This window comes from Pleurodeles waltl, chromosome 9 (assembly GCF_031143425.1).
Source record: "Pleurodeles waltl isolate 20211129_DDA chromosome 9, aPleWal1.hap1.20221129, whole genome shotgun sequence".
NCBI classification, from domain to species: Eukaryota; Metazoa; Chordata; class Amphibia; order Caudata; family Salamandridae; genus Pleurodeles; species Pleurodeles waltl.
This window is the reverse complement of record NC_090448.1, coordinates 558,206,590-558,230,779: the sequence shown is the minus strand read 5'-3', so window position 1 is coordinate 558,230,779 and position 24,190 is coordinate 558,206,590. Positions and strand designations below refer to the sequence as shown.

Below are 24,190 nucleotides of genomic sequence, written 5' to 3'. Positions count from 1 at the left end.
GATTGGGTTGTATCGGTTTGGGGTGGAGTCGAGTAAGGTGGACTGGATTGAGTGGGGTGGATTGGACTGAGTGTGGTGGATTGGGCTGGGGTGGGGTAGACTGTATAGGTTGTGGGGTGGATTGGACTGGAGTGGAGTAGATTGTGATGAATTGGACTAACGGGTGGAATGGATTGGAGAAAGTTGGTTTGGAGTGGAATGGAATGGATTAGTGTGGGGTGGATTGACTGTAGAGGGGTGTACTGGATTGAAGTGGGGTAGATTAAGGTGATTTGCACTGGAGTAGGGTGGGTTAATGTGGACTGGATTGGACTGGAGTGGTGGGATTTAAGTGGACTGCATTGGAGTGGGGTGGAGTGGAGTGAGGATGACTGGTTAGCGGTGGACTTGACTGGAGTGGTATGGGTTTGAGTAGGGTGGGTTGGACTAGAGTAGGGGATCAGACTGGAGTGGGATGAATCAGACTGGATTGGGGCCTGATCGTAATGGGGTGGGGCCGGATCAGACTGGGGTGGGATGGATCAGACTGGAGTGGGATGGATTAGACTGGAGTGGGGAGGATCGGAATGGGGTGGGGAGGATCGGAATGGGGTGGGGAGGATCGGAATGGGGTGGGGTGGATTTGGGTAAGGTGTATTGAATTGCAGTGGGGTAGATTGGACTGGGCAGGACTGGACTGATGTGGGATGGGTTGGATTGAGGTGATGTAAGGTGGATTGGAGTGGGGCAGATTGTTTTGGACTGGAGTGGGTTGTTTTGGCAGGCTTTTTTGGTTAAAGTGGGGCAGACTGGGGTGGGGCAGAATGAAATGGATTGAGTAGAGCAGGTTGTCCTGGATTGAAATTGAGCAGATTGTTTTGGATTGAGTGGGATAGACTGGAGTGGGGCAGATTGATTTAGAAAGGAATGGGACAGACTGAAGTGGGAGATTGTTTTGGAATGCGTGAGGCAGACTGGAGAAGGGCAGATTGTTTTGGATTGGATTGGATTGGAGTGGGGCATATTGTATTAAGGATGACTGGAGTGGGGTGGATTGGGCTGGTGTGGTTGGACTGGAAGGGAGTGGGGTGGATTGGATGGGAGTGGTGTGGATTGGAGAGGGGTGAATTGGGATTGAGTAGGGTGGATTCAATTGTGGTGAAGTGTATTAGGGTGGGGTGAATTGGCTTGGAGTGGGGTGGACTGATATGTGGTGGGGTGGATTGGATTGGGGTGTGGTTGGCTGCAGTGGGATGGGTTGGATTGGGGTGGGATGGTTTGGATTGGGGTGGGGTGGATTGCACTGGAGTGGGGTGAATTGGAGTGTGGTGGGGTGGATGGACTGAAGTGGGGTGGACTGAAATGGGATGAGGTGGTGTGGAACTGGAGTAGGGTAGGCTGGATTTTGGTGGGGTGGACTGATATGGGATGGGGTGGGCTGGAGTGGATTGAAATGAGGTGGGGTGGGCCGGAGGGGGGAGGATTGGATTGGGCTAGGGTGGACTGGATTGGGGTGGAGTGAATTAGATTGAGTGGGGTGGACTGGAGGGGGTGTATCAGATTGGGGTGGAGTGGATGAAGTGGAGTGAGGTGGGCTGAACTGAGTGGGGTGGATTGGATTGTGTGTGGTGGATTGGGCTAGATTATGATAACGGTGGGGTGGATTGGGGTGGACTGGAGTGGAGTGCAATGGATTGTGGTGAACTGGACTAGAGTGGGGTGGATTGGATTGGAGAGGGTTAAACTTGGTAGATGTGAGGTGGACTGGATTAGTGTGGGATGGGGTGGATTAGTGTGGGGTGGACTGGATTAGTGTGGGATGGATTGATTGGAGAAGGGTAGATGAAGGTAGTTTGCACTGGAGTAGGGTGACTTAATGTGGACTGGATTGGACTGGAGTGGGGTGGATTGAATTAGGGTGATGCTGAATGGGTAGCGGTGGACTTGATTGGAGTGGGGTGGGTTGGATTGAAGTGGGGTGGATTGGGATGAGGTGTGTTGGATTGAAGTGGGGTAGATTGGACTGGGCTGGATTGGATTGATGTGGGGTGGATTGGTTTGAGGTGCGGTGGACTGTGGTGGGGCAGGCTGTTATTTTGGATTGAAATGGGGGCAGACTGGCGTGGGGCAGACTGTTCTGGATTGGGGCAGATTATTTTGGATTCAAATGGGCAGATTGGAGTGAGGCAGATTGTTTTAGATTGTTATGGGACAGACTGGAGTGGGCGGAGTTGGACAGATTGTTTTAGATTGAGTGGGGGTGACTGGAGGGGCAGATTGTTTTGGATTGGAGTGTGGCAGACTGGAGTGAGGCACATTGAAGTAGGGCAGATTGTATTAAGGATGACTGGAGTGGGGAGGATTGGAGTGAGGTGTTTGGGCTGGTGTGGAGAGGCCTGGAAGGGAGAGGGGTGGATTGGAGTGGGATGAATTGGGATGGAGTGGGGTGGATTGGATTGTGGTGAGGTGGACTGGATTGGAGTGGGACGTATTGTTTTGTAATTGAGTCGGGCAGATTGGAGTGGAGTGTATTGGAGTGGGGCTGATTGGGGTGGCACGGATTGGAGTGGGACAGATTGTTTTTGACTTGAGCAGGGTAGATGGGAGTGAGGTGGATGGGAGTGGGACAGATTTGTTTTGGATTTAAGTGGGGCAGATGGGTGTTTGGATGGATTGGGGTGGGACAGATTGTTTTGGATTAAAGTTGGACAGACTGAAGTGAGGTGGACTGGAGTGGGGCAGATTGTTTTGGCTTGAAGTGGGGCACATTGTTTTGCATTGCAGCAGATTGAAGTGGGGCAGATTGTTTTGGTTTGAGTGGGGCAGATGGGAGAGGGGCAGATGGTTTTGGATTGGAGTGGGACAGATTGTTTTGGAATGGTGGAGACTGTTTTTGTTTAGAATGGGGCGAACTGGGGCAGATTAGATTGTGGTTGGAAGGATTGGAGTGTGGTGGGTTGTAGTGCATTGAATTGGAGTCAGTGGTTTGGATTGGAGTGAGGTGAATTAGTGTTGGGTTTTGTGGGTCAGATTGGGGTAGAGTGGATTGGGGTGTACTGCATGATTAGGAGTTAAAGCATAATTTCAGAAATTACACATAACAAAGAAATAATGTCACTGTAATATTTCAAACAAATTAATCCTCGTCTTTTGAGAAAAGCACCTAAGAGCCAAAACAAAAGAAAACATGAGCGGAAAGTAAGAAAAGAAGACTTGGCAAAATAAAAGAAAGTTAGCTTTAAAAACATAAAACTTTGCAATTTTGTTTGTCCTGCTGGGCACATTTTTGCAAGTCACAATCCTTCTGTTTGCAGGGCACTATAAGTTAAAAAGAACAAAATAGTACAAAATAGTACCTCCATCATGTTGGGAGCAGCAGATGGGCATTTATTATGCTGGAATCAATCATGGCTTGGTCCCTGCTCTGAGGAAGAGATGAAGGGCCATGCCCACCTTAACGAATTACGAGGCTGTAAATAAGAGTGCCACTCAAACCAACAAATGGTGAGTGACAGGTGGGCTCCAAGCCCTTTACTGTGCACAACAGAATCTCGCAAGCGAGATGCATGCACTTGCATGCTTAACCCTAAAAAGGGCATGAAAGCAGGGATTGACCTACCAGAACTGTCAGTGAAATGGACTAGTTTTTCTGGCAGACGTGCACACATGCAAGAGCAAAATGTCATCACTCATAATGAAGACGGTCAAAGGCCAAACTGGGCTGACCCAGCGCCACATGACATAGGGTGTGGTGGGTAGAAGAAAAATGTGGACAACTGAACAGACCAATGGATGAAGGGCTCAGACCAAACGCCCCTGTATGTGTGTCTATATATGTGTAACTACACATTTTTATTATTTTGGGGGAAAATCAAATACTAATGAGGCAGTACAAGCCGTATCTAGGCCGGACCTAAAAGTTACAGAGAGGCACCCAAATACCAGTGAGCTGTAGGGCCATGTGAAGTAAAAGATTTAAGTTCACATTTTAAGTCACACCCTTAATTAGGTAGGCCACACCTCATGGAAAGGATTCCTTTTCAGAAACTCCCTTCATCCCACTTAAAGCATAGCTGGAATGGGCAACAAGAACGTGTGACAGCTGAAACAATTCAATGGGCCACCACAATCAAACTATAAATCCAAGGACAGGATATGTGGGTTAAGTGAACCTGGGTATGATAAGGTGGTCCTGCTCACTCGCAGAGGGGACATCTTCAGAGGTCAGAAAAACGGGAACTACTACTGTCTCGTGTGACACTGAAGTATTTAAAATCAAATATCTCGCTGTTGACATCAGCTGTGGAACACTAAAGCATTCCGAACTCAGGAACCTTTGAGGAAACAGCAACTCTAATTGGCTTCAGTGTAGAAAAAATAGCACCCGAGATTCAGCGTACATTTGTCTGGCAAGGAATTCCATAAGGAACGTCCAGAAATTGAAAGCTACGCAGCTCATGAATATGACATGTATCCCTCTGACCCACCAGAAGCTCAAAGTCAAGCTTTGGTCTGCCTGCCAACACATCGAATCTTTACCTCCAGGTGGTGCAGAACTCTGTAGTCAGACTGGTAGCTGGGAACAAGTCATGTCCTAGGACTAGATTTTCCTAACCTTGACATTACTTAGATGCTTTCCTTCTAGCACCTGTGTCATTCTAAAGCTGGGGAGAGCCCAGCGTTGAGACGTTGTGGGGACCAACATAATGTGGCTATGACCAGATATGCCTTTTAACCCACCAGGCATTTTCTCGGTGGATAGGAGCCTAGTTTTGAAAGACCCAGGCGCTCTGGGTGCCCCTGTCACTTTCCCCAGCTCCTCAGGGTTAATAGCAGGAGGCACAGGGAGGCTTAAAGAGAGAGAGAAAGGGATGGATGGAGGAGGAAGGTAGAGAGAAAGTGATCAGAGAGGGGGAGAGAGGTAATGGATGGATTAAATAGAGAGACAGCATAAATAGACGAAGGCAGCAGGAGTAGTTTAAGTATTTTTGTCAGAGTTAATTTTGTTTCTTCCAGTCCAGCCCTGAATATGGCCTGTGATGTACACGGGATCAGCGTGGGGCAAGACTGGGGGTACAATGGAGTCAGATAAAGGCATTACTGCAGAATGGTACTTCCTTTGTACTGGCACAACGTATGTTTTCTACCTACAAATGCCCCTTTGTGACAGGTTGTACCACACAGTCATTCCTTTAAACCACACCAAAGCAAAAAAATAAACATACACCGGCGTAGATCAATCCAATATTCATGCCCTGTGTAATGCAGCAATGCGAACGCCCTCATGGTTCTTCTGACTAAACAACGTTACATGAGATGGAAGAAGCTTGCTTGGATCAATATGAATCAATACATTTTCTTGTGCAGCGCACTCTGCAAATTGAATACCATCAAAGCACTCCAAAATGTTGGCAACGAAACTGAGCCACGGAGATAAAGGTTTTTTTTCAAGATCACACAATTTGATATAATGGGAAAGCTAGAATAGAAACCGAGGTCTTCAGGTTCGGAAGTATGTAACTTGGATACTAACTTAAATTCCCAAAGTAACCCAAAAATACACTCCACAAAGAAAAAACTATGATAAACTAGAGCTTTCAGATTTTAGGCACCATTTGAAAACTGTTAGAAAATATGAAATTGACCCTTTCCAGCTCTTATTCTGTGAATTTCCATTTGAATGCCCAACTATGTAATAGTCACATTCTGCAAAAAAGAATCCAGGATGGAATCAATATGATAATTCCAAATATCTCATCAACAAACAAACTGTTTGAGCTTTTTGTATTGTATGGCTAAATAATAAATATTCCTTGATTTATTTACATATTTTCGTACAAAGCACATACTACACCAGAACTTGGCTTTGGAGCAGACAGCTGTACAATGGTAAGTGTACGTATTGGGCATTCTGTACGTGGTTTTGAACAGTGAAACAGATATACGTTCAAAGTGGCTTACATAGTCACAAGTGATCAAATAACCAATGGGGCAAATTGATATCAGAGCATTAGACACCAAGGGACGAAGTTAAACTGCACAGATAAAAAGTTCAAACACTGCCTAAGAAAATCACTATTACTGATAAATAGCTATATAGTTAGGCAAAAAAGCAGAATATCAGTCATGCAGGGCATTTGACAGCAGAAGCAAACAAACTGAAAGTGGCATAATAAGGACGTAAGTGAATGCTAAATATGGCTAAGGAAAATCGAGTGAAGCTGAATGTAAGGTAGACGCGGAAAGAGGAGATAATTGTAGCCTTATAGGAGAAATACATTACATCTTTAAACCAGAGTTATCAAATCTGGACCAATGAAAAATCGTGTGGAGGAAATCAGGAGACTGAAACCGTTCAGAAATAGGTGCACAGAGAGTGCTACTCACAGTACATCACTGTTCAAGCCTTCACCAACGATCACAAACGAATCCAGGCCAAGAACACACTAAATGCACACCTTCCACGTCCCATTAAGTGTAACTGACTGTGCATTGCATAAAACACCAAATGTACCAGTAAACTGAAGCACCTAATTGCAAATATTTTACTCTATAGCTGGAACACGCCACGTGTAACACCAGCATGATGCGACTTGAAGTACTCACACACGTAAAGATGACAAAAGACTTGGTTCCAACCTCTGAAACAATCAAGCCCTTCACCCAAGTCTAGCCTACTCATTCTTGAACTTCAGGAAAGAACTTAAAACCCTACTCCCCTTCACCCTAATCTCCCCCACCCCTGCCACACTCCATAAGTACCACCATGCAAAACAAAATGGCACTACTCCAAAACACAGCACTACTAATACTCACATACTTAAGAGTTGTAAGGCTAAAAACTTGCTCAAGATTCTCCCAAACATGCTGTGTTTTGAAAGGAAGACAATCCCTTAGTAGTCCAATGACCTTCACTAAGGAAATATGCTTCGTAAAACCACTAAACCATGACAAACCACCTCATCTCGGTCTAGGGGGAAGCAGGAAGAATGAGGGGTAGAGAAAGGGGGCAAAGACCTCCTGCTCTTCAGAAAGAACCTCAAGACATGGTTGTTCGAACAGTGACCCTCCTCGCCCCCCCCTTGACCCCCACCCCCCAAGCGCCTTGAGACCCTCACGGGTGAGTAGCGCGCTCTATAATTTTTTTGGATTGATTGATTGATTGAAAGTGGGGCTTCTTCAACTCTAGACGAGGGCGTAAAAGCTGGTAAAGACACAAGAAGGGATGCAACACACTGGAGGGTGAAGGACTAAATAAGAAAACATTAACTAAAGAACACACCTCATTTTACGGTACGTGCACATGAGCTACCAAAGGTGTAGTGAGTCCACTTTCTTGTTTCCTATTAAATAGCAGATCAAGGGTATCTTCTGAGCTCTGGTGCTCTTCTGTTTTAATTACTTTCACGGGTCCCTTAGACAGCTGTTCTGGACGTTGTGCTACTCATCTTCTTCAGTCCCCAAATCTATATCTAGAATGTGTGTCATTCCAAGGAGACCTGCTGCAGGAATGTAAAACCCAGCCTTTACCCTGGAACTGGAAGATCTTCCAGGTATCGCCATAAACCAGAGTACAGAACTTGACAACTCCACGCCAAGATTTTGTCACAAATACCAACTACTTAGGAATCCAAGTAAATATGAGGCAACAAAGTCAAGAAAAGGAGATGATGTAGCGATCTGATGTGTCTATGTATTCAGGAATGTGTGAGCGCGCTTAGAATGCAGGGTGAGGATACTGTGAGAATGCGATGATGTATGAGATGTGGACGTCAACTCTGGGTGAAGGATGGCAGGCAGAGGACAACTGGAGAGAAAATGCAGTCCTAACAGGAGCTATCAGGCTGTGACCTAAAGGTCCTAACATGCAATAAGCTGAATGCCACCTACCTGAATTGCTCCAGACTCTCGTGTGAAAACCCGCCCTTCAATTATAACAGAATACATCTTTATCGCTTACCAAAATGTTACCTATATCATGTTGGCATTAACCCTGTATCACACTTCAATCTCGATAGATGAGATGAGCAGTAGTTTCAACCCCCTAAAACTTCACTGAGTTATTCTTTATCACATTTCACATTTACGCTCTGTCGCGCTGTGCATCTGCCACCTCAGCTTTGTATTTCATACAATATTTTTTATAATGAGAAGTATTGCCCATTTATCTGGTTTACAGCAGCTTATGTAGCGTATTAATGCGCTAAAACGTCAATGATATTTAATATATCACTTTAATGCAAAGTAATGCATGTTATGTTCAGTTGACGAACACCGCCAACTGGCTAAAGGTCAATATCTTAACACATGAATCAACAAATTTCACATCTCAAAGGTGCCAAATACGCACTAGATGCACTCATTTACACCGAGGCGACCAACACATTGGCAGAGGCCAAACAAACGTCAACATGTCACTTACACATTCAGAACACCTGGACACTCGGGGCACAGTGCGAGCAAGTACTGAGAGCGTACATATGAGTGCCATAGCGAGCACTATTTAGCCCGCACTAAGCCTAAACGTTTTACAAGAGAGAAGACACAGCGCACCGCAGAGTACAGCCACGACCCCGACGGGCGCGCGCGCAGAAAGGATACAGATCCCGCGTCGCTGATGACTTGCAGCACGACTGTGACCGACGTTCTGGGGTGCAGAGACGTCAATATGACAGCTTCGCACGTGTTCCGGATCTGCTGCTCGCGGCTCTTCTCTTGGATCGCTGTACAGAGAAATAACAGAATGAGGATGCAGACATTTGCAGAAAGAGCCCGCGCTTAATGTTTTTAGCCGAAATGTGATTTGTGCTGTTAGCCAAAGAGCTCGGGTGCAATCTCCGAGTTCCTTGTATGCATGGCACAGAAGACTAAAGCGTCTGAAAACGGCAGTGGCTTATAGTACTCGTAAGAGTTTGTAAAACTCTAACTTTCCCAGCAGTCAGACTTGTACAAAGATGGCGACCAGTCAACGCCTATTTGGGTCTGTTTCCAACAGATGCCTACCGGAATCACATTATCACTCACTTGGACTCCTGGAGTCCATATGGCGTCATCTTTGCAGGCAGCAGGTCTAGCTGTGCTTGGCAGAGTTAACTTTCTCAGTCTCCTGGACATAATACAATCATCACCATCTCAATTACTTCATTGAACATTCTGCTAATGTCTGATTGCGTCTCTTTTGAAATTAAGTGCCCTCTTGGGCTCCATTTCTTCACACACTGGAATGTTTCCAAAGTGCATACGTTTGCCAGAGGACGGAAAAGGATGTACGTTTTTTCATTACAAAGTACCAGGATAAAAAGCCTCCCACTTTGACAATGTCACCTTCATTTGGTTGTGATGCGTTTGGTCTTTGAATGAGTCATGGTGGATAGAAAGGCAGATTCCCAAGAGAAATAAGGGAAGATCGTTACACAAATTCTGAATTGTGAGCAGATGAAGCCATTCTTGCTTCAGGGGTAGATGCTATGTACATCTAATGCCCCTGTTTAATAAGAGAAAGACGTTCTAGCAGTCGAGAGATGAGGGGACATAAAAATTCAAAGGGACATTTTTGTCCTACTTATGTAAAATACCAATGAATATCACATATCAGTTCATGCAATTAAATAATTCACGCTTCTGCTTTATGGAAATATGGAAAACAGACTCTTGGTATTTATCAGTTCAGTGTGTCAAACGTTTAGAGTGATTGCGTGTTTCACTACAAGCTCTGCATACCTTAAACTTTATTAAAACAAGATCCTTTACAATATTAACAGCAAGCACAACAAAAATCTGCCCCAGGCTGCAACCTGAAAACACTTTAATTAAACTGGTTCACAATCTCCTCTCCGTCGTCGTGATATGCAATGGCTGAATTAGACCAGAAACTTACAGGAGCAGCCCAGAAGCATGGAAATTAATGCAAAAGACCTGAGGGAACAAACTACAAAGAATGGAAAAGCCAAAGGTTTGATATTGGCTGTTAGCCATTAGCTTTGTCAATGCTCGTTTTGTTTTTGCAACCTTTGTCAGACATGCTGCTGAACCATCATCAGTTCTAAAAAAGGGCTAAAACGAAATTTATTTTTAGTAATAAAAAGCTGGATACCCTGCCAGGTCATAGTACCCTCTACAAATCTGCATAACATAACACTGAATGGAACAACTGTGTGTGTCAGGGTGTGGAATTTAATACAATATCTACTTGTCCATTAAATCCACTTGTCCTTTAAGAAAATCTACTTGTCCATTTGGTGCAATGTAGTGTGGCGACAAATTATGGCAGCAATCTCATTATGTAAGAGCTCTCATAACAGCTTCTCTGATTATGCCAAGGCTAATACTATGCTAGGGCTTTAATACTACCAAGTTCAAGCCCTATTATAGCAATTTCCTATTTTGTCACTGTTCTGCAGATGTGCAAACTGGTGATGGAGGAACCAATAAGCAATAGTTTCAGTTGTTGGCAGTTAATCAATAGGCCTCTGCCAACAGGATGAACCTACTGTAAGAAATGAGAGGCACTATTTAGACTGGAAGGGAAAAACACATGGCATATATAGGGTAAATTAATGCATAACCTAACCCAGCAAGAGAATCTGTGATAAAGAGTTGTGGCAATATGATCAATAGGTCGAGCGCGCAAGTGCTTTGACCCGTTGTAAGTATTGTGGGTTTTTAACCACGCCTGTCACTTACATTCGTTCCTTGATTTGCCTTTCAAAAATCACTTTATGTCATTGGTAAGTGCTTTACGTTTGTCCCACCTTGAGGCTGTATTTAACGCCTTGCACACTGCTCCCCTTTTTTGTCACTCCCCTTCGTGCTGCATGGCGGCCATGGTGTTCAGAGCGCAAACAGGCACAACAGCGTGAACTTGGTCAGCGGTATTGGATCGTTGGTCACATTGTTCACAGTTACCTAATCAGAGTAATTTCTTGTGGCTCTCCCCTCAAAACACTTGAAATTGGTAAATGTTTTACGTAAAACATAAATCCTCAAAGCGTAAGCAGCTCTCCCAGCACAGTGGGAGAAACAATACTACAATATTCACTGCACTCTGGAAATTGTCCTGCAAAGCATTATGGGGGCAATTACTTTCAGAAAATAGTTTTGCTCAGAACTCAGCCTGTGGTGGTCCTAGGATAATGGGACCACCACCAAAATGTTCAGCACAACACATTCTTAGGTCATCCCAGGATCCCCACACTAGGTTAGTGGGGACCCCAAAATAATAACCCATCCTTCCTTTCAGTGTCTTTTTAAGTGCTCTCGTGGCTGGAAAACGTTTCATTTTCTTGCATAGTAAAGTTATAATTTTACTTTTTTCTAAATGCGTCTTGACACAGAATCTATATGTAATTAAGATGAAATGTAAGTCCATTCTTTGCAACTTGTGAAGTGTCTTGAACGGCGTTTAGTATGATGTATACTCAGAACCTAAGCAATGTACAATTATTTTACAATCAACCAGTGTAATGGAGTGTGTTTAATCCAACGATGTTCGACTCACAACCGCTTATGAATGGAATCAGGCCAAGTGGATAAGACTGGACTGATTCTTTAGCTAAACTATTTTAACCCTCATACCCAAGAAATAGGCTGTTGTAATTGGATGAAAGTACATTGTTGTAAGATGTGCATAAAACTCATTGCATTGGGTGGATTAATTCTTAGCAAACCAATCCAGGGCCTGAAAAACCTGAGGTATAATGGTTCAGCAATATAGTTTGATAAAAGCAGGATCCCATTTTAGAAACTTTCCAGGAAACCTCCTCAGTCAGTACTAGTTTGAATTTGCTTATTACAGATGAAATAGATCCGGGTTAAGAAAAAATCCCTGTGACAAATTCAATGTTGCTCCGCATAACAAAAACCTAGAAATTATGTGCAGTCCAGTAGGAGACAGTCCATGATCTAAGCTGTGTAGCCCTTCCCAAGATGGAAGAGAAAACAAAGTGTGCCACTAATGCTCATAGAACAAGAAAATCTCAATGCCAGGACAAAAGTCAGGTAGACTTAGGTCTGTGATATTTTGAAAATAGAGATTTGTAGGCCATGAAACTCTCAAATGAAATATTAAATGAAATATTAAATGAGGGAGCAATCCCTACAACTTTCAAAGGAGGACAAGGAGGCGCCATCCACAAAACTGGTTCTCGAGATCTTCCAAGAATCCATGGCCCCTCCTGCTCAGCAGTTGTTGTAACAAAATCTATATTAAACTTCTTGTGTGGCATACGAATAATCTTACTTGCGTGTAACTTAGACTTAATAGCGTAATAGCAAAAAAGCCCCAACACAGTATTAAACACGTTTGAAAACTACTGTACAAAAAAGAACAGAAATGAAAAGTGTATTTACATTTTTTTTTTTTTTTTTTTTTTTTTTTAAGTATGACATCGTCCACAGGCTCCATCAACAATTTAATTATGACTATAACTTGGGTCATATCGAATCGAGTACAAAAAATAAAAAGATGAGGCCCCTATTTTAGGCGTGAAGAATATAACTGAGTGACAAATTCATACATTATTATGCAGCTTTAACTGACGGAATTAGGGTGTCAGTGTTTGTACAAACATATTAAAATCTATAACACTTTAGGGCTCGATTGCGATTTGACCCACCATGGAACAAAGGGAAAACATTTCCTTTTGATTTTAAAATAAAAGTGTTGGTCCAGGGCTGATAATCAAAAGGTATATTTTCAGCAGTACAACCTGGAACAATAAGAAACACCTTCCATCTGGCAACCATTATAGTTAACTGGAAAGCAACTGTACATGAGCACCAAGCAATGAAAAACAGGTTTGAAACCAGGAAGGGAATAATTCAATTTTCACCTTTTTTAACGTCCAACGGTGCAGTGATCCAAGAGCATGCATGTTTTTCTTGCAATGCCACCATTCCAGGTACAATTTTAAGTATTTAGGAATAGGCTGGCACATAGAAATCCAGGTTTTATACTTGAAACCTAAAGATAATGGTCAATTATGCCTTCTTTGGCAGGGGTGACCCCTTGTGCGACCCTTACCGCCTTAACAGCTGGCGACGTAATCCAGCAAGAAGTAGCAACCATATAAAAAATAAATAAAAATCAGGGTCCATTTAAGGTTTTTTTCTTATTACCACCGTCATCATCACTGAGACTGGGCGAATAGTAAGGGCAGGCAGCTGTTACCCATGGTCCCCCATAGCGGACCTCCATGGGAAGGTTGTGCGGTGGTGGAGTGGTTGGGGGTCTATATAATTACACTTAGGCAGAGACGCCTACAGATATACAAAGGCCTGTCTCATGCAAGAGTCCTCTGTGGAGTATGCCTTCCATACGCTAAGGAGAGGGACTACAAGGCTCCTGGCAAGATCGCCGGTTGGATGCCGACGCACAGTCTCGTCGTGAATCGTGGGGTGATTTATAATGTTTCAAGCAGCAGAAAGCCAACACCTGCGGGAGTTTAACAGAAAGCCTGCAGGAAGAAGCGGCTTCAGACTCCTAAGGCATTGCTTGTGTACGGCTGCCATCTACTGGTGCTCTGTGCCAACTGTTAAAACACAGCAGCAGACAGACCCATAATCGAAAACAACTTGACACGTTAAAGGGCAAATTGCATAGGCTCTTCTTACGGTAGTATTTTACAAGAAAAACTGAAATAACGTGTCAAATGAAAAGAGCAAATCTCTACAGCAGTGGTTCCCAACCGGTGGTCCAGGGACTTCTTGGGGTCTGCGAAGACGCCTCAGGGGCTTCATGACTGCTTAGAAAATTAAATAATATCAGCAAATTAATAACGTGTATATAAATAAAGTGGCTAAATATACAGTTGAAAATGTAAAACGTACTGTAAATGCCAAGGAATTTAAAATTGAAGGTTAATAATTAAATTAGTATCCTCAGATTAGTTCGTGTGAACAGTGCTGGTGCAGCACACAGAATATATCATGGACGGTGTGTGGCTTCAATTGAATTCAGAAAGGCTCCAATCTGCCTATTTAAATTGCAATTTTATTTATTATTGTTTGCAAATTAAATAAAATGTGTTATCATTTGTGTATGATGGAATGCTTGTGTCTGTACTTTTTCTTTATTGTTTTGCGGTTCAAGTCATCGACAATGCTTAGGCTAGGTTCCTGACTTCCAGTAATGACTCAGTGAGGGTCCCCAGATTCCAATAATGATTCAGTGAGGGTCCCCGGGATGAGAACAACATTTTGCCACAGTTACTGCAAATATAAAAAGCATTTGCAATGCCCCTATGTCCAGGTTAGGGATGCACTGTCTAGCCAGACAGAAAAAATCTATATAGCTTAATGAATGCCCTCTTCACATCAGTGGTGATACCAGAGAAAAACAAAACATTATCGAAGACACTATAACAGCATTACAATATAATGTGTGTGCCCCTGAAAATTCAAGCTCAGACAGTTGGACAAAAAAACTAAATGATCACAGCTGTGTGGAGGAGGGAAAACATTTTTTGAGAAAGAACACCAGTTCCGGACAATAAAACATGTACTCCTGACTGCCTGTGGAGGCAGAGATTTTAGTGATGAAATTAGATTTTATAATGTACTCATTTTATAGACTAATGTGTGGTTTAACTTTACTTAATTAATGCAGTAATGAAAAGGAGTGTTTTATGAAATGGACACCAACTTATCAAGGCCTGTGTTAACTTAGCATGAATAGAATTATTTTCATTTATTCTGCACATAATTTCTCTAGTGCATTTAAGAAAATAAGGGACAGATGTAAGAAGCATTTTCCACGTCACATCAGGTTTTGCGACTCGCAAATTGCGAGTCACTATGACTCGCAATTTGCGAGTCGCAAAACCTAAAGTTCATACATGTGGTACTAAATGTGTTAACAGTGACATCTACAGGGCTAGAACATACGCTTATACAAGGCTGTTGGATGATGTAATTAATTAAATGTTTCAACTGTCGTCCAAAGTCTAAATATTCTCATTGTTAGAGAAATGTTACTAACGTGTGTGTTTTCCTCGAGGGTGGAAAGGAGAGAAACAATGGTAAATCTCTTATCCTGAGCACTAATTCTTGATGAGGAGGAAACAAAGGATCCACAGACGAGACGGAAGTCTAGGATACAAATGTATTAGTTAAGGGACTTGACAACCTATGAAAATTATAAATAACGTTTAAATGTGTAATTCCTATATATCTGTTTTTATTCTAATTGGTCATACTTTGATCACATTATATTGTCCAATCATTTTTATTCATCAGTTTTAATGTAATGTTTGGTCCCCATTATTTGTCAGTCATTTTTCTGGGAGGTTGGAGAGCTATCCTATTTGGGAGAGTTATTCTTGGGCTCATTCTTTCTTCAGTCTTACTGTGAGACAGAGAGTCTTTTGAGTTGATAAAAGGTTTGTCATTATGACAGATCTTTTGGGAGTTTATGTTCCAAGTGCTTTAATGGTTTAGTGTATGTAATGGTCCAAAATCTAAACCATTACCCTGTCCAATCCTGTTTTCCAATGTTGATTACGGAGGGTGTCCCTCTGATGAAGTATACAAACCTGCAGATTTTGTAGTACATTTGGGTAAAGTATGAAATAGTACTTGTTATGTATTTTTGTTTTCCAGGTACCAGCTGCAATTTACTGAATCAAACTGCTGCTAATGATCTTTGACATAACCCAAGTTAGTTGGTTTTCTAAATTTGTGTAACTAAACTATTACATGAAGCCCACATTGTTAATGCAAATTAGTGGTTAGTGAGGGAAATGTTTTCTTCACATGCTCTTGAATTGTTATTGATGGTTTATCATTTGTTCTAATGTATTTGATTACTTTGACACAGATCTTGGTGCTATGTTCTGGCGTTATCATCATTAAGTTGATTTGCTTTTTTGCTTTGAATAAACTCAGATACACAAGGCGTTCTAATCAGTCTTTGTTAACTCTTCATATGTATCATTTGTGTTTGTAATTATTTTTGTGACATTAGCGTTGTTAATATAGGGATATAAAATTGTTAACCTTTTACTAAACTAGGTGTGGTTATTGAAGTATTAAGAGATTGTAGATTGTATTTAAATTTAATTGTTGTGATGTATTGGTTTATACTGTTGTGATGGTTATGGCGTCATGCAATTGACATCCTCTCTATACAATGTCGGTTCGGTCCAATCGGCCTGATGCGTGAAACCTACCATCTGATCTGAGGTAATAGTTCAGGTTTCTGCGTGCGTGAACACTCCTAAGTGGGCAGAGCCAAAACCTCGCTCTAGTGATGCTCACAGAATTGTCGGACGATAGCTGCAATGTAAAAACACACCACAGAAACGTGTGTGAATATCAGAAGTTAATTTATCTTCTTTGCAGTGAAAGTGGTCTGTCTGGAAAAGACATGGCAGCTTTGTGGCCCCAAACACATCACATTCACTTTATGGAGCATTTGGTGCAATTTTCTATACTAACTATACCCATACCAGCCTACAACTGGGTGCCAGCAGGCTGCAAATACTTGGCCTCTTGTGTTAGCATGACATGTAATGCCTGTTCACATGTGCGAGGGTTCTCGAGACACAAAAATATCAGGGCGACTTCTTCGTTTCTTGTGTGGGCGCTGGAGGCCCAGGTTTGTTGCTATCTCAGTGCTCTCTTCTGAGGGCCCTCGGGCAGTTAAAGGTTGTTTGGCATTGACCCGTGTGGGTAATATTTACTACAGGTACCAAAGGCCACAATACTGGTGCATTCCAAGACACTGCCCTTCAGCACCGGAGTCTCTCAGGTTAGTGAGTCACACAGGCCTGGCCTACTCCAGGAAGTGGAAGGGCCTACAGACTCAAAGTCAGTCAGACTCCTAAGATAACGCTTGATATCTTCAATGTACAATCAACAGTTTACGTTAAGAAGGAAACGTTTTTTTACAGACAAGTATACAATATACTTATATTTATGATAAGCAAACATAAAAGGTCACAGCACCTTCTACCACAAGTTAAAAACACTGATGTATTTGCAGTTTTAAAACTGTGCATTATGGGCAAGTTTATCCTATGAAAGTTGACTTGTGTCTTTGTCCGAAGCATTAGGGTCCATCAGTAAAATATAGAGAGTGACTGACAAGAGACAGGTAGGGGTACTAGTACTAGTACCCTAAGGTACCAACTGTGGTACCGAAGAACGCTAATGAACAAAAGGGTGAGAGCTAGAACCAGCCCAAGACCTGGCTTAAAAGCATGGACGCCTAATAATCCAAAACATCTAAGCTCAATGACAACACCCAAACAACAGTATCTCAGCCAACTAGAAAGTCTTGAGTGTTCCCGTTGGGGTTCTGAGTGACCTTGTGTCCAGTCATCAAAGTCCAGTTGACAGACACAGTCATGAATGGTGCAGACTCACTTCTCCCCAATGATGCTGACTGGACATTTACCCAGTATATGGGTTTTCTCTTCCTGGGCAGCTGGGCTGAGTCAAACACGAGGCACCTGGCCAAGCTTAGATCCCTGAGATGCCCTCACACTGTTCATCAAGTCAGCTGAGTCATGTGATGTCTTCCTAAGGAAGATGTCATGCCTTCTGGCAAGCACAGTGCAGCTCCTCTAGTGGGAAAGTAGGTGCCCTTCTCTTTCTCAGGTCAAACCGCAAAGCGAGTTTGCAAGCTTCCAGACATAGGTCCAAATCTGGAGGTGGACTACCAATCACTGTTGAGGCTCCACTTCTGGTCCCTTGTCTTCGGATGCTACAATAGTGCATGTGCCTCTTTGGTATACAGATGAAGGAAAACCAACTAAGGACTGGCCGAGGGGGCAATACTTAAAGCCCTTTCTATGATCCAGATGTCTGCTAAAGCAAACCAGAGTGTTAGCAGCCATTGGAAATTTGAGAGCTCCTCCAGTCCTGGAGAAGCATTTCTTTCAGAGGCTGCTGGCCATTTTTGCAGGTTTCCTGTCCAAAGTCCAAACAAAGACTAACCTGGGCTGTTTTTGGTGTCTTGTGTATTCACCGCCATTTGGAGACATATCTATGTAGTAGCCAGCATGGATTTTGGAAACTTCAGGATCACCAACCCATCCCAATGAAGATAATCATTCTGGCACAGGCAGGAGCATGGTTCAATTAACCTCACAACACATCGTTAAACCACCTACAACCCCACAGACATTACAGCCATCCTTCCGAGAACAAAGACGACAAAGGACACACGGTAAGGGTCTTTCTTTACAGAGGTGAAGCGGTAGGCAGTACCCCAACAGGGATCCAAGGAAAAAAATGAGTGTGTGCTTATGACTGCACTCATGAGGCCGCCGCATAACCTGGCTTTAAAAGACGGAAACCAGTCTCACTGTAAAAGGGGGCACAGGGCGCAGCTCTAATTGAGACAAAAAATGTAAAGCACCTCCACTGGGTTTGCACGATTGTCGAGTTCACTGGAGAAAAAATACAAATATCTATGCCGAAATATACAAGCACAAAGGGTCTAAAGCCACGTGCAGAATTTTTATCTAAACACCTTTTTTCACCCTTTTATTTCTCCATTCCTGCTGCTCCCTTGTCAAAGTGTTGGTCTTCGTGATATTGGCCTCTAACGGGATTCCTATTTTATTCAAAAGTTATCTGAACAGAGTCATAAGACCAGACTCCTACTGGGCCCTAGAAGCTTTCTTTCAGCGACTACTTTCCAGAGTTTGTAGGTGCCTGGACTTTACAGGTTTCCTTCATCTGAATGGCATTAGTCATTAGTTCACTTCTTATGTTGAGCTGTCCGAAAAATCTCCTGTGCCCACTGAGATTCTGATGGCTATGTCTTTTTCAGTCAGCACAGTCCACAACTGAAAATAACAATTTGAATCTTTGCTCGATTGATTGTTGAGCGGGGCCATTCACCAGCCCAGGTGTTTGCAAAAATAGTAGTTCATTATCACGCATTATCAATCACAGTAAAGTTTTGGATCATTTTTGGATGAACAAGCTATTTCTAGCAGTGTCTTTGCTCTTTACTGCCAACACCATCTTACTATTGCTTAAGATATCTTCTAGTGCTTTGATGCAAAATTATGATGGTCCCTAGTTCTGACAGAAGGACAATTCACTCGCCTTATCTATTCAGAACAGACAGTACATTTGTGGAAACATGGTGGTGCCTAGGGTTGAACCTGCTTTTCTCCTGACTGTAACCTATTTCATCATCAGCACTAAAGCAAGAAAAAGCTGAAGACATAGCTCTTTACGCAGGTCTATCCTAGGAGTGCTTTACCGCAGCTCTCACCGAAAACGCAGCGGCGGGACACTCCAGGAAGTAGCTGTGCGCTTGACAAGTCCCTTTTCATTTGAATTCATTTTCATTTCATTACCTTGCCTTGTTCTGTGGTTTGCTATATAGCTACAGGCCTCTGGCTAGAAAGGAGCATTCTTGAATGTTTCTTAACTCAATGGCTTGGTTAACCAGGCACTCCTGAGTGACTTCTGTTTCGCTGACTCTACTTATCGTGTCTGCAGTGCTTAATTTTTGCTTGTTGTTTCCGGTGCTGAGCACCGGCACTTATTTTTGAGGGTCGGGCTTATTCTTCTGCCTCAAGCATTTGCTGCGAGCAAAAGACACATATGGGAAAGACAGAGGAAGGTAAAACTAAAAAGCGTCATAAAGGGAGAAAGTAGAAAGTTGCAGTATGAGCAGAATGGGCAGGGGTGGCCGTAAATGGATTGAAGAGGCCCGAGATGGCTTCAGGATTACGCTGCCTCAGTATTCAGTGCTGGAAGATTTAATTACAGCAGCCGCGTGTTTAAGAGAAGGGCTTTCAGCACAGTGGGAGACTTCCCGAGATAGTACAGAATGCTCCCTGCTACCCACTCAGGACATCTTTAAACGCCCAACACAGTGCAGGCATACCATATAGGGCCCAAGTATAAATTAGACTGATTTAGGTACAGAGGTGTCACATAGGTGTAAATAATGATTCCGGATAGTTGCTCTGCATCTAAATCCGCCTGTTACAAATTAACACCAAGAATGGGGGAGTAAGGACGCAGAACCGGTTTACCCTGGTCAAATTCCATACAATATTGCATATTTTTTGTGGATTAAGTCTCCGATCTAGCACCGGCACGCAGAAGGTGGTAAACGGGAGTGGGACTGCTGCCCAGGGAGTGGAGGGAAGGCAGGAGATGAGAGCCTCAATGGGCAGTGTAGGACGTGGCCTGGCACAGGTAGAGTATTACATAATCTCGGTCTCATTGGAGGGTGATAGGCGTGGTCGGACTAGGCTGCACTGATCGTGCACCACAGACATTTTGGATCTTTAGTTAAGTTTTAAATGAGGATATGGGTGCATTGTCCAACCGCACCACTACTGTCTGCCAAAAAAACTCTTGATGAACTGATGAAAACTATCCATTCCTAAGTGTGCAAAGTGCATGTTCAGTTACACTTCGACATATTCTTGCTTCCTCTACGACACAGTCCAGCTTGCATAGGCTAGAGGATGTTTTATTGTATCAGTGCTTCTCCTAGATCTGCCTCTTATGCATCACATAGAAGATCCACTAATCATCTCAGCCGCCACTTAGTAGGACACTACATAATTCCAAGGAGAATCTTCTGTGTTAGCTATTTCAAAGTTGTTGAAACTCTTATAAAGTGTTTCCTCCTTTCTAGAGAATCTTACAAAACCTTTTTTCAGGAGTTTGTTATTGCAGGAAAATTCTGGTCTTTTGTTGGTTGGGGAATTCGATTTATGGCTGGCACTTTACTACTATTCCTGGCATGTCTCTTGGCGGACACTAGGCAACAAATACAACGCACTTCCTTTTCCTTCGCTGAAATTTCTCGGGGTCAGCATAACGTGTCTCTGTCTATACTTGACAACCATAATTTGCACCTTAAACACAATAGGTCTGCTTCTGTGTGTACTTACTGTGTAACAGTGATGTTATCAGCAAATATGTTAATGCAAGTTCCTGATTTGGTTTGAGCTGGTAAATATTTCAAATTCAAATCGTCTCAGGCCAGATTTTAACCATCAATGTCAGAGGACAATGTCTTCTTTTCCGCGCCTAATACCATTCCCGGGTGTTGGGATGTATCCATAAATGTAAATTTCCCTGTGCCATTTTCTATTCCACCATACTATTATAACTTGCCTTTATATGCTGGTACATTCCTACAATCCCAATTGAACCAGGGCATCTACTTCAAGTCTCTGCTTCCCTATATATTATACCTCTCCCTGAAATAAGTCGAAGTCTATAGACAAGGACTATAGTCTAAGACTCCCAAAAACCCAGAGAAGGCCTGGCAGTTCTGCTCCTCATTTAGAACAACTACAAACTAATTATGATACGACTTCTAATTATATGAGTTTCTAATTATTAGCTTACATTACTCCATGGTCTCGGTGTGACTTCTTTAGCCACTTACTAACCTTGCTGTTAGAACACTGCAGTTTGTACCACAATCAAGTGAAATCAGACTGCTCTCTGATATATCAGCATGGTTCCCATTTTCCCCAAATAAGAAAATAAAATGGTGCTGCTGGCTTTAGGGCTAGGCTCTGAATGTCCTATTTTTTCTGAGTCTTCTACTGTGGATTTAAGCAGGATTGCGGTGGCTCGTGAAGTGATTAGGTCAACAGCATCTCACACTCTTCTACTAAAATGTGTGCTATTTCTCTTTCTGCCTCTCAAAGCATTCTCCAAGGCACATGCGGTGCACAATCCTGCATGGTTTCAGTAGTAGTCTGCCTTGTTCTCTCCTCAGGGCACCTTTCATTTCTGGCCCGTGGACCAGCACCTTGAATTTGGTGAGCCCCCCAAACTCTCGATCCTCTTAACACTGCTCCGCTACTGGTCTAATTTTTAGCCAATTTTCCAGTTTGAAGTCTGCTTCTCAAAGCAGGCGTGGGAAATAATGTCTGCCAAATAAAATTATAGCCCTGAATAAGTGTTAAAATAAAAAATGTAGAGATAGCCTCCAGTTTCTGCAGTGCGTTGAAATACAGGATTATTCCTACCTCTCTTGTTTCTTATGTAGAATTTGTACCTTTCGAACCCACAAAAGATGATGAGAGAAATGCTTGCAGTAAGTTTAACCATAGGCTACTGCTTGGGGTAGCATTTGACCCATCTCTCTTTTTTCCCACCATGCCACCTCAGTATGGACCCAGCCATATTGTTGGGACGGAAAAATCCTTTGCATGGTAAAAGATGTATATCCCTGCCCAGAGTGCCCAACTGTACTCTTGTCTCTATCCCTAATCCTGTTTTTGTTGTCACATGCAAACATGGATCATGCATGTGCACCATGATATAGGCCTGGCTCTCCGATTATGGTCTTGTTGAACTGGAAGGAGTACTCAAAGAGCTACCCTCAGTAATGAAAGGCTACCACCTTCACCAAGAGTTAAACAACACACGTGTGGCGATGGCAATGTGCCATGTAGTGATCAGTAGGAGCGAAAAGCGTCTTTTTACTCTGTGTCACTGGAGTGAGGCCTACAGACTTACTCACTTTTAAAAGTTCTGCTGCTGTGTGCTTAACTCACCCTTGGCCTACAAAAAGTAAACGTAGAGTGCTGCGTACCACAGAAGTAGTGACTCTGCATTGGATTGATGGATGCCTGCGAAGAGTAGAGCACAGGGATACAGGAGTGCTGTGCAGTACATGCATAGTCATTGCATGCACTACGTCTATGAATGCCTGCGAGGAATACACAAGATGAGAGATGTAGTGATGTGCAGTGTGTGCACAATGAAAGCATGTGTTAGCTGTAGGAGTGCTGGTGAGATGTACAATACAGGAAGGGTGAAGTGTCTACAGCGAGTGCAGTGTGAGTGTGTGTGCTAGCAGTGTGTACGTATCTGCACACAGCACACAATGGCACAATGCAGAAAGGGTACAGTAGTATGCAGAGCCCAGGCCTGCCTGATGAAGACATGAGGAGTAGACCAATCGCCCCAGGTAGATTTTTGTACTGCTGCATTCCTGTGAGCTGGGTAGTACAACGTGGAGAAAGGGGGAGGGAGACTCCTCTTAACACTTCAAAAGGATGCTCTTTGGACACATCTCAGGAAAGAAAAGAAGCTGATATGGGAATCATAAAGAGTGGGGCTGGGCCTTTCGATGCACATAGCACTGTGGTTGACATCCAGGTGTGAACACTAGTCACCCCCATGGCCTGGTTTGTGGGACAATCCGCTTCGGAGTCTTTCAGGCGGTGACAGACAGCCTTTCAAGAGTAAAGAAGAGAGACAAAAGTGGGCACTTCAAAAGAAGCAGAACCCCAACATAAAACTTAAAAGTCTCAAAACTTAAATCACATTTGGCGTCTGGAAATGGAAAATAGGAAAAGGAGGTAGAGACGCCCTAATTTGCAATCGTCTAAGCAGCCACATGGGCTGTGTAAGAAGGCAAAGCTCTGCAAGACTTCTGCCTTTCGACATAACTTGGATGCTAAGGCCTGCTAGTCTCCCTGCTGTGTGAGGGGGACATTACCAAGGGAAAACAAGACCACCTGCCCTGGAGCACCAACAACTGCCCGCTTGCCAAAACTATTGTACTCTTTGAGGAAGAGGAGAGTACTGGAGGGAGCGAGGTCCAGTGGGGAGCCCTACCAAGAGGACTCCCTGTGCGAGGTGTGAAGATACAGCTGTGCACAGATCGGGTCACTGCCTGTGTGCAGGAGTGACTGAGCAACTCCCGTGTTCCAGGAGAGAGCTGCAGTGGACTCAGCTGTGCATTGAGGGCTGTGCAGAGAGCACGAAGCACAAACTTCCTCATTGCGATGACCCCGTATGCCAGAGGGAGCTACCGCTGAAGTAATTGTGCCCACAAGCATGCCAAGACTTGTATGTGCAATATCGGCTACTCCGTGTCCGGGGGGGGGGGGGGGGGGGGTTGCTATGATGTGGGTGACTTCATCAGAGGAGTCTGCGTTGTGCCCTTAAGTACACTGCAATGCACCCTGTGTGCCGGGAGGGGCTGCCACTACTGTGTTTGCCAAAGGTTTGGGCCCTTGCCCAGGAAGAGTAGAGGCTGTAAACTGCAGGTCGAGGCCCGCATTGAGCTCTGCCCTTGACCAACCCTGAGGACTTTGGGAGGCCGCTGCACCGTCACCTGGCTCTGGTTGGGACTAGAGGAGCATTGCTGATCAGTGGGTAGAGCTAGCAGCGCCACTCGGTAGAAAGCTTGTCCCTACCAGGTGTGACTGTGTGTACCACGAGCATCCCGACTACTCTGAACAAAACCGGAACT

At 43.6% G+C, this 24,190-nt stretch overlaps 1 protein-coding gene across 1 annotated transcript in view; it reads right to left on the bottom strand.

The window, feature by feature from the left end:
• EXOSC5 (exosome component 5) overlaps nt 1-24,190 on the bottom strand; it is a 149,559-nt gene that overhangs the window by 116,464 nt on the left and 8,905 nt on the right. Inside the window, exon 3 of the mRNA XM_069207520.1 lies at nt 8,581-8,702. Within this exon, the coding sequence (XP_069063621.1) occupies nt 8,581-8,702 (122 nt within the window). The remainder of the gene's footprint in view (nt 1-8,580; nt 8,703-24,190) is intronic.